The 10,122-nt window shown below is 36.0% G+C and overlaps 2 protein-coding genes across 6 annotated transcripts; both read right to left on the reverse strand.

Moving 5' to 3' along the window:
• Positions 1–452: 452 nt before the first annotated feature.
• On the reverse strand, positions 453–1,793 carry LOC132607912 (histone H1-like). 2 transcript variants are annotated; one of them, XM_060321996.1, is made up of 3 exons: positions 1,500–1,793; positions 845–1,249; positions 453–811 (listed from the first exon to the last, which is right to left on the reverse strand). In XM_060321996.1, the coding sequence occupies exons 1-3, from the start codon at positions 1,683–1,685 to the stop codon at positions 620–622; spliced, it is 783 nt and encodes a 260-aa protein (XP_060177979.1). In that variant the 5' UTR covers positions 1,686–1,793; the 3' UTR covers positions 453–619. The 2 variants fall into 2 exon arrangements, with proteins under 2 accessions (XP_060177979.1, XP_060177975.1); XM_060321992.1 differs by having other exon boundaries at positions 453–1,249; positions 1,500–1,792.
• Positions 1,794–3,331: 1,538 nt separating this feature from the next.
• LOC132607921 (uncharacterized) lies at positions 3,332–9,261 on the reverse strand. 4 transcript variants are annotated; one of them, XM_060322015.1, is made up of 6 exons: positions 8,856–9,261; positions 6,801–6,896; positions 6,491–6,712; positions 5,164–5,260; positions 4,065–4,120; positions 3,332–3,961 (listed from the first exon to the last, which is right to left on the reverse strand). In XM_060322015.1, the coding sequence occupies exons 1-6, from the start codon at positions 9,153–9,155 to the stop codon at positions 3,848–3,850; spliced, it is 885 nt and encodes a 294-aa protein (XP_060177998.1). In that variant the 5' UTR covers positions 9,156–9,261; the 3' UTR covers positions 3,332–3,847. The 4 variants fall into 4 exon arrangements, with proteins under 4 accessions (XP_060177998.1, XP_060177994.1, XP_060177990.1 ...); XM_060322011.1 differs by having other exon boundaries at positions 3,332–3,970; XM_060322007.1 differs by having other exon boundaries at positions 4,065–4,127; positions 8,856–9,260.
• Between the last annotated feature and the right edge of the window lie 861 nt (positions 9,262–10,122).

Below are 10,122 nucleotides of genomic sequence, written 5' to 3' on the forward strand. Positions count from 1 at the left end.
AGAAGAATTTGGCCAGCTACAACAGTAACCAAAATTTAACATAAACAGAAGATAATAATAGGGGATTAATTCAACTAAAAAGGATTATTATAAAAGCGAAATCAGGAAAGAAAATCACAACTGGAAGTCAAAAAACTTTAAACACTATTCTCTATGCTAGTAATCTAGTATTAACACCCACGCAATAAAAAAAAATTAATATTATAAAAAATTATAATCTGGTTTATTTGACATACTAAATTGCTATATTGTTAGTATAAAGTTTCCTTTGTTCTTAAGATTAACATTATTTCTATTAATCTTAGATGACCTAAATATTAGTTTTATGAAAGAATTCTATCTCATTATTACCTAGGTAAAACTTTATTTGTGATTAATAAAATTGTTATAAATTAAAACAGGCACATGTAAAGATGCAGAAAAAATTAACATGAATAGAAGATAATGGGGTATTAATTCAACGAAAAAGATTATTATAAAATTCTGGAAAGAAAATTACAGCTGGAAATTAAAAAACTTAAAACACTATTCTTCTTCTCTATATTTGGGCGCACATACATAACTACCCTCAAAGTTCCATTAAATTTACAACAACTACCCCTCCCTCCTGAACGCAATTTCACTTCCTAGCCTTTCTAGCAGTTGCCTTCTTAGCCGGCGACTTCACCGTCTTAGCTTTTACACTCTTCACCGGCGCAGCCTTCTTAACTGGAGCCGCTTTCTTCGCAGCTGGCTTGGCCTTTGCTGCAACTTTCCTTGACGGAGTCGATCTTGTAGCTGTTTTAGCTACCTTAGCTGGCTTTGCAACTGCCTTAGTTTTCACAGCCTTTGGCTTTGCAACAACAGCCTTAGTTTTCACAGCGGCTTTAGCTTTCGGCTTTGAAGCAACAGCCTTGGGCTTTGCAGCAGGTTTAGCTTTGGCAGCAGGCTTGGACTTAGGTTTGGTAACAGTTTTAGCCTTAGCAGCAGGTTTTGGCTTCGGCTTAGCCTTTGTAGCCTTCTTTGCCGGCTTGGCAGCCGGTTTCTTCTTTGGAGCAACGGCTTTTGGAGCTGCAGATTTTGAAGGAAGTTTGTAGGAGCTCTTAACCTTAACAAGTTTGCCAGAAGCAACAAGTTTCTTCAATTGACCAAGCAAAAGTTTCCTGAAATTTGAAGGAAGATTCTTCTGTTTGTCCTCAATGAACTTTGTGATCGCGTACTGACTCGATCCAGTTTTATCCTTCAATGTTACAATCGCTTCCTGAATCATCTGCATCATTCAATAGTCAAATTGAAACTAATCAGCAATCTAAACAACAATAGCTAACCAGCATTCATAACAACTAATCAGCAATAAATCTAAACAATTGAAACTAAAATGGATTAGATTAACTGAATAATTTAAGATCAAAATTTATATGTTTGATCGCATATCAATTCAATGAAAAATTGATCAAAATTCATGTCGTTTGAATATCAGAAAGCAAAAAATAACACATGAACTGAAAACAAAATTATACCTCAAAGTAAGAAGGGTGAGTTGGAGGATTTCTCTTCTTAGGAGCAGCTGATTTTTTCGCCTTAGTAACCTTCTCTTTCTTTGGTTCATCAGATTGAACCGTTGGGTTTTCTTCCTTCGTCGGTTCAGTTTCCATCACCGGTTCAGCAACAGTCTCAATCGCCACAATTGGTTCTTCAGTAGCCATAAGAGAGAGATCTAGGGTTAGGGTTTGAGAATTGGGGGAAAAGAGAACAGATATCTGTGTGTAGAATCTACTGAGATTTCTAATTTTTGCAGGTATGCATTACAGGAGAAAATGAGAAGACCATATATAGTAAGATGAATGAGTTAGTATTCAGAATTCTGAAATCTTATTGGTTGATAGCCTTTTGACGCGGATTGATATTTCAAGAGAATTTTAAATATCAGCCGTTGGATTTAACTTCATCAACGGGCTGTAACGGTAGGTGACTAAGACTGGGATTGGGATTCTTAAAAGAATGCTTGTTTGGGCTGCTTTAGTTGTGTTTTTGTACTCAATTGATCTGGGTATAATATGAGCTATACTTGATGGATTTGAACCAAGTTTTTTTTGTTTCATAGAGAATTTCGTAAGCTTTGTGATGAGTATTTTTTGGGATTTTTTGGATGGGTACCATCGGAGATTTTTAATTTTGAACAGGAAAAGGTCAAATCAATGAGTTTCTTGGAGTCTTTTGTAGTTTTGGTTAATTTTAGGTCAATGCTTTGGGTAAATAAGTGGTTTTTTCTTCTGATATGATAGTGGACTAAATAAGGAGTCTGTTGAATCAAGAATCATAAAAATCAGATCAGATTTGGTCATGGAACTATTGGTTTAAAGGTCATTGAAGTTGAACACATGCATGCACAAACTATTTGTACTTCTTGTAGTATAAGCAAATGTACATTGTATTTTTCTTAATAAATTGCATTTACGTCTAGTAATATTTTTAACAAATCATACTTACACTCTTGACGATTGAATTGTTACTCGTTTCTTCAAAGTTACAACATAAAAATTATTATATCATTATCGTACGTAATACGCGTTTAAGTGAATATTGTCATATGTTCATTTGCTACAAGTTTCATACTCGACTGTTGTCTCATGTTTTTAACTTTGATTTAATGTGTTATGATATTAGATACTTGAATGTTGTTGTTTAACATTGAATCATGTTAACATAAAGCAACATGTTTCATTTTTCACCTGCTGCATTTTCCTTCTTGTTTATATGCCTCTTTTTAAACTAATAGTGGTGCATTTATCATCTAGGTTGGTTTGTTGTGCCAACTAACAATCTAATGCTTCTGTTAATTAGAGGCACCACTTACATTTAACCTAGACTTAAGCTAGAGCTCACAAAGACTTACATTTACAACATAATCACTATTCTTAAACAAAAGTAATTAACATTTGGTGTGCTTAGTGACAACTAGCTCAGGGTACCAATAGTAGCATATTTACTTAATCATTCTTCATATAACATATTATGATCTAGGATTTTTTCATGATGCGTTTGGTCGAAAACTAACATATTATAATGGACAAATGAGAGACGGGTAAGAATTTGTTCTACAACTCAGAAGAACAAGGTTCAATTATGTTCAGGTTTCAACTTGGTGCTATTGGATATGGCAATTATATGAAACTAACTTCCCTGGGTATAATTTTGTGTACTGATTGTCCTATGTCTAGTGAATTTAGCATCAATAGTTTGTTTTAGATAATTCCACATTCTAGATTATTGATGCTGGATCAAAAGTCAAAATGTTAAAACATTCATGTAATAAGCTGGTACCTCTCAATTTACTCAGACTTGAAAAACATATCAAGAAACTTTCTTGAACTTGTTCTTGCAAAGCCTTATATAAACGTTTTCTGATATGCAAAAACACATAGTAGTTATGATACAACATCCGTTGCTCAATCAACTGTGCGTTACAAAGTTGATGTTTTCACTTAAGACACTATCAAACTAGTACAGATAACCCGATATCAAGAACAAGGTTGATCTCTTTGATGGAAAAATACAACTACTACAACACCTCAATCCCTAACTAGTTGGCTATATGAATCTTCACTGACCATGTCACTATATTTAAACTCATCTGTTTGCTGGTAAACGGTGATCCATAATTCTACAATAGCTGTTGCCCCCTTGCTGTTCCGGGGTAATATATTATGAGGTTGAAATATGCCTGGGAGAAGCTTCAACATCATGAGCAAAAGATTTAAAAGACACCATTGTAAAACTTGGTGACTTGGATATGTTTAGTTGCGAGCCATGCCAATGATATGAGGATTTATCAGTGAGGCAGATGATAATACAACTTGATGACTATCTACATCTGAGAAACCGGCTTCAGTGATACTCTTTCCTGTTTTCCTGGTAAGATGACAACCATCTGCGAGCGTTTGCTGCAATGGATCAAGCAGTCCCTGAACAAATCTGAGAACTGTCCCATCTATCATAGTGCATCCGGAAAACAGAAACTTTTTACTTGATGCAGATAACACAATATGGAGAGATAGAGACAGCGTAGAGACCATTATCTTTACCTGTTGCAGCCACATGTTCAACAAAGAGGTAAACACCACCAGGCTTGAGCACCCTTCTGACCTCTTAAGTAAAAATGATGAAACATTATATCAGGACCTCGTTCCTTTCTATCTTTTTACTAAAGAAGCGAAAGTAAATATAGAAGTCTAAAAGGAAAGAGTATTCCGACAACAACAATGAAATACCAACATATATCAGCATCCTGGCTAAGAGTCTCAGTTTTTTTTTTTTAAAGAAAACGACGTGATAACCATAACATTTTGGATTAACAGCTAGGCTGCTTTAGGAACCAATGCAGATAATTATCAAAGAGAAGGTTGAGGGTTCTATAAGACTAACATGGTTAGAATTATTTCTTAGACCTTTGACAGTACAAGAAATATTTTGCATCTACCAGAATAATCAGACTGACAATTTCAGAAGTTTTAGGGTCACTGTGAGTTTAGATGAGCGAGAAATTTCAGTAGAAAAGTAGATATACAAGCTGCAGCATAAACAGAAATGGGGCATGATTCTCCTTCATCTTCTTTGGGCATTTTCAGGGTTAACATTTTAAGACAATTAAGGTCATTGAAGTCCTATGCCGAAACCACTTTTGCTCTGTAAACAGCAAAAAAATAAATGTTCAAAAAGAGTGCATTCTACAACAAAAAGAGCAAGTGTAATAAATAGCTGAACAAAATGAGCCTGTTTTGCTCATCTATTTATAGTGGAAAACTCAAACATGTATAAGTACATCAAACTTCATCAGATAAGGATATCATCGAGAATAAGAATATTGTAGATATACAAGAGATAAGTAAATGGCGAAACCACTTTTGCTCTCCAAACAGCAAAAAAGTAAATGAGAGCGTTCCGTTTATCTATTTATAGTGGAAACTCAAACATGTGACAAGTACGTCAACTTCATCAGAAAAGGCTATCACTTAGAATAAGATTATAGCTATATATGAGACAAATACAAGATAATACATGAGATAAATATGAGTCCAAATAGAAAGGCTTGATGGTTATACAATATATGATACTAATGGCAATAAAAGTAGTCTATGAATTGAAATGGAACATTAAAGCAAAAACCGAAAAGAGATTATATACCTTGCAGTGTCAGATTAACATCTGCGACAGAACATAACACAAGGGTGCCAATGATAGCATCAACTGAAGCATCACGTAATGGCAACGACTCAGAAACCTGCATGAAATCATCAACATCAACTTTAAAAATTCCAATCACTCCCTCCATTCACTTTTACTTTCCACTATACTAAAAATAAATTTTCACTTTTACTTGTCCAACTTCGCATATCTAGAGAAAACTAACTTTTTTTCCTGTTTTACCCTTAACACTAATTAATATAGGTATTATGATAAAACATGCACTTCATTTATTATTTCATCCATTTTGGACAAGTAATAGTGAACGGAGTATGTATTAGATATCTCTCCTGTTAATATAATGTACGTCACTGTACCAGCTAAAGAAAAAACAACAATCACAGTTTGAGGTATTTGAATTACATATATCAGCCTAAAATATAAAATGAAAAGCCCTGATAAGAAATGTAAGCAAAGCAATAAAAAGAGGAGAGAAGAATGACTAAAGTGAAATACACGAAGAAAAGTCTGGTCTCAAACAAAATATAAGAACACGTGAAAAGGAGCGTAGCACAAGGTGACCCTGAAGAAAAAACAAAGGGGAAGGATATATCGCATGACAAAAAGTCATAAGAGGGGAAAAAGGGAAGAATTAAGGGAGGCTACTTAAATTTTATTATATCCATAACCGAAAAGGAAAAGAAAAAAGCAATGCCTAAAAGATACAAAAAAAAAAAAAAAAAAAAAAAAAAAAAAGGAACGGTCACAAACGACATAGTTCAATTACCATATACTAGTTTCATGCCGATGCTGTGATGTAAAAGCATTAAGCTGATCATTGAACTAGCAAAAACACATCCTACGGAAAGCCATAAAAAAGAAATGTCTTATCCTATAAGGTCTTTTATGTGTACAAGTTAACGTGTAACCGATAAAACCATGTAGCTTAACAATAAAGCAATTCTGTTATAACTTTGCAGTGCATTCTAATGCTACTCCCTCCAGTTCAAAATAATTGCGGTTTTAGCCTCTAAAAGTTGGTCCAAAATAATTGATGTTTCACAAAACCAGGACAGTATTTAATTCTTTTTTTTTTTTTTCAAACTTGCCCTTGACACATTCTAATCACCATGATAATGTCAACCTAAAAAGAAAAGAAAATCATAATTAAGGATATTTAAGTGAAAACTCCTCTTAATTTTAGGAGTAAGTGAATTCCTTAATTCATGTACGCAAGCCTAAAACATCAATTGTTTTGGAGTGGAGGGAGTATATAACTTAAATACCATGAAGATATTGACTCATTCAGTCTGTTAAAAGTACATACTGCATGCAGGAATTTGAAATTCGCAGGTGGAAGGCCTGCGGCGTCTGCTGCTGCTTGTGCATATTTCTCCATCTTCCTGTTTGGATCAACGCCATAAACGGAAGTGCCCGCCTTACTGGCATAATACTTCAAATTTGGACCTGTCCCAATGCCAATTTCGAGGATTTGTTTCGCTTGATCACCTCTCAGATTAGCAAAAAGCTCTGACTTGTAACCTTCAATCTTACAGAAAAAGGGTATAAGTTCAGAAAATCTTATTTACTAATTCAAAATAATCTCTGCAGCTCTCAAGTGGACAATATGAGCTAACCTCTGCTTCGTAAGATTTCATACTTGTGTTCATGGCTGTTGCATATAACTCCTCGTACCAATCTGGCCTAGGAGGATGCAACCTATCCAACATTGCCTACATGTAAGATCAGTGATTGATAAAGTCACTCGGTCACTCCAACATTTATTGAATTGCGATTGAGCAAATACAATATTAACAAATCTAGATCACTTCTTACTTAATCAGTTCCCATAACTCTTTGGAAACAGCAGCCTAAATTACTAAATTGGAACTTCGAATTATACTTAGTCATAATAGAAGATTGTCATCCGATAACTTGGATTCGTACTTAAATCGTGCTTCTTCCATATAGACGGTTTGCCAGACTGTTAAAAAAATTCCGTAATGATTACTTCCGGAAACTTTACTAAATAACTAGCAAAAACTTTTTGTTCTCAAATCTTCATAACTTTAAAAGCTAGCCAGAATCCAACACTTAAATGACCAAATTCTGCAAACTGTCTGTTTACATGTGTGAAAACAGACCAATTTTATATCAGACAAGTCAATCAATCAAGTTCGTCTCAATTCCAAACTAGTTTGGGTAGGCTATCATCATAGTTATAATATTTTTATGATGACAGTCAACATACAAATTTTATGTTCTTATGAAAAATCACTCCCTCTCCCTCAGTTCCATTTTATATAACAATTCTTTCCTTTTTAGTCAGTTCCAACAAAAAATTACACCTTTCTAAATTTGAAACCTCTTTAACTTTAACCTTACCGATTTACCAATATTGGCATACTTTTATAGTCATGTAACTGTAGTTTACATGTTTAAGCCAAGAAAAATATTTCTTTCTTGTAAGAAATGGCTAGTTCAAGAGGGGACGATTATCCAAGTCAATATAAGGAAACCACCTTTGCAAAGTCTTAGATTTCTATTACTTGTTCCTTTCACTTCGGTTATCCTTTTATCTTGCTGATGCTTCTGCTTGTTATTACTGCTTCCTTTTTAACCTTCCCTTGAGCCGAGGGTCTTCAGAAACAACCTCCCTACCTTCACAAGTAGGGGTAAGGTCTGCGTACACTCTACCCTCCCCAGACCCCACTTGTGGGACTATATTGGTTATGTTGTTATTGTAATACAAGGAAACAACCAGCCCATTCCCAGTGGGACCCTACCCTACTCTAACACCCCGCATGCCTGCCAACAGGAACGTGGACAATATAACTGTTTACCCCGAATTTGGATAATCAATTGAATTTGTAAGTGAGTATAGGATATGTGCTTGGATCTCAATGTATATCGTGGGGAGATGGAATGTATGAACGTTATGTAGCAAAGCAATTGATGAAGTGTATTAATGTTTGCTAAATGACACGCAACACCTGTTTGAAGAAATACAATGGAAATGAAAATAATTACTATGGGCCGAGTTCAATATTTGAGAGAGATTGTATATATTGTTTTTCTATTACAAATGTTCTTGAAAAGATAAAGAAGCCAACCCCTTCAAAGGAGGGGGATGAGCACTATTTATAGTGTTTCCTCTATGGGCCTCATACCATGTGAATCATAAAATAACAATAATAAGGACAACTCTGAACAGATTTGGTGGGATTAGGTTGGCCGTACGGTCTGGCACACGCATGGTTGGTGGTTGACCATGGCAGGACGCTACTGACGCGTGGCTCGTGTGCAACGGCTGTACCGGACCCACGGCCTGGATACTCGGGCTAACGAACCTCGACCAACTCGGTGATGAAGGGACCGGACCAAATGGCCCCTCCGATAGCTCCGGGCAAGCGTTCCTCCGGCTAAGAATGAAAGTCTTCATGTATGTTCTTGTCCCCTTCTTCCTTCGGTTTCTCGTCTCACCGGTTTGACTCACATCCGGTTTTTACCGTGTACAATAACATGGGGCCCAAACAGAAAGGGAATTGCCCAAGTTCATATAAGGTGACCATAGTACATTCCCCAATGGGACTCTAATCCATTCTCACATTTCTTAAACTCCGTGCCTAGTCAAACACGACATATAATGGTACTGTACTAAAAAAGTAAAAGTGAAGCATTATATACTTTACCATGGGATCAGTACGTGATGAATCATTAGAAGCATGTGAAGGATGAATGGGCAATAGAGCAGCTGCTCCTACTGCTGCCATAAAGTCTCTTCTACTGCAGCAGAAGCAAAATTTGTTACTACAGCTCAAAGGGTCTTTTACCTTTTTCTTCAATTGGTTCAATTCATTTTGAGTTTGAGAATGAAAAGGGACATCTTTTAAGGTTGTGCTTTCAGAAACAGATGATTTTATTGCTTTTAGTTTCTGGGTATTGTGAATCTTGGGATACAAAGATGTGGAAAAGGTTGTATGCATCAACATATTCTTTGAATTCCAATAATTTTGGGCTATGGGTTTTGTATCAGTTTGGTTAAAATAGACTGGAAGTGCCAGCAGTATTCACTAGTAGGGAGATAAGAAATGTACATAATGCTACTTCTTTTCTTGTTTTATTTTCTTTTTTTGGTTTCTAAAAGATGTCACGCTGGAGCGTGACTTAGGCCTCATTTGATTTCATTAAGATTAAGACATCTAAGTTTGAATGCACATCTGAATAATTAAGATGTTGTTCTTAGATCTAAACATTGAATGATTAAGATTGTTTATTTTTCGATATCTGAATGTGCATAATGAATTTATTTAAAAATAATAAATATATAATTCAAATAAGAAAGTAACTAAATACTAGAAAATAAATACAAATTTAATAAAATAAAAATACTATTTGATAAAAAAATAAAACATATATGTTTGTTAGTAATGATGAAATGTTTGTAGTTGTGGTGGGTGGGGGGTGTTGATGGTGGGTTGGGGGTGGGTGGATGGTGTGTAGGGGGTAGGGTTGGGGGTGGGAGGAGTGTGTGTAGGGGGTAAGGTTGGGGGTGGGTACATGGGGATGGGGGGTGTTGGGGTGGTGTTGATGGTGGGTGGGGGGTAGGGTTAGGGGTGGGTGAAAGGTGTGTAGGAGGTAGGGTTAGAGGTGGGTGGAGGGTATGTAGGGGTAGGGTTAGGGGTGGATGAATGAGTTGTGGGGTGGGAGTAGGGGTAGGGGTGGGGGTGGCGTAGGTGGTGGGTACGTGGGGGTGAGAGGGTTGGGGTGGATGTTGGTGGTGAGTGGGGAGGGGGTAGGTGGTGAGGGGTGGGAGGTTTAGAGTGGGTACCTCTTAATGATATTAAGATTTTGTTCAAGATCTTAATGATTAATACCTATTCAGACCAAATAAGTGCTTAGATCTTAATGTAAACAAATACACTTAATGGTGTAAGGTCTGAACCATTCAGATTCAGA

Source organism: Lycium barbarum, chromosome 1, assembly GCF_019175385.1.
Source record: "Lycium barbarum isolate Lr01 chromosome 1, ASM1917538v2, whole genome shotgun sequence".
In the NCBI taxonomy this organism is placed as follows: domain Eukaryota; kingdom Viridiplantae; phylum Streptophyta; class Magnoliopsida; order Solanales; family Solanaceae; genus Lycium; species Lycium barbarum.

Bases quoted from the DNA above. Each gene is read 5' to 3' on its own strand.
- LOC132607921 (XM_060322004.1), bottom strand. From the start codon at position 9,155: ATGTTGATGCATACAACCTTTTCCACATCTTTGTATCCCAAGATTCAC. The intron at 6,897-8,855 runs GTAAAGTATATA...TCTTACATGTAG, and splicing joins CATCACGTACTGATCCCATG to GCAATGTTGGATAGGTTGCA. The intron at 4,128-5,163 runs GTATATAATCTC...TTTTTACTTAAG, and splicing joins TGTTAATCTGACACTGCAAG to AGGTCAGAAGGGTGCTCAAG.
- LOC132607912 (XM_060321992.1), bottom strand. From the start codon at position 1,685: ATGGCTACTGAAGAACCAATTGTGGCGATTGAGACTGTTGCTGAACCG. The intron at 1,250-1,499 runs GTATAATTTTGT...TGAATGATGCAG, and splicing joins CTCACCCTTCTTACTTTGAG to ATGATTCAGGAAGCGATTGT.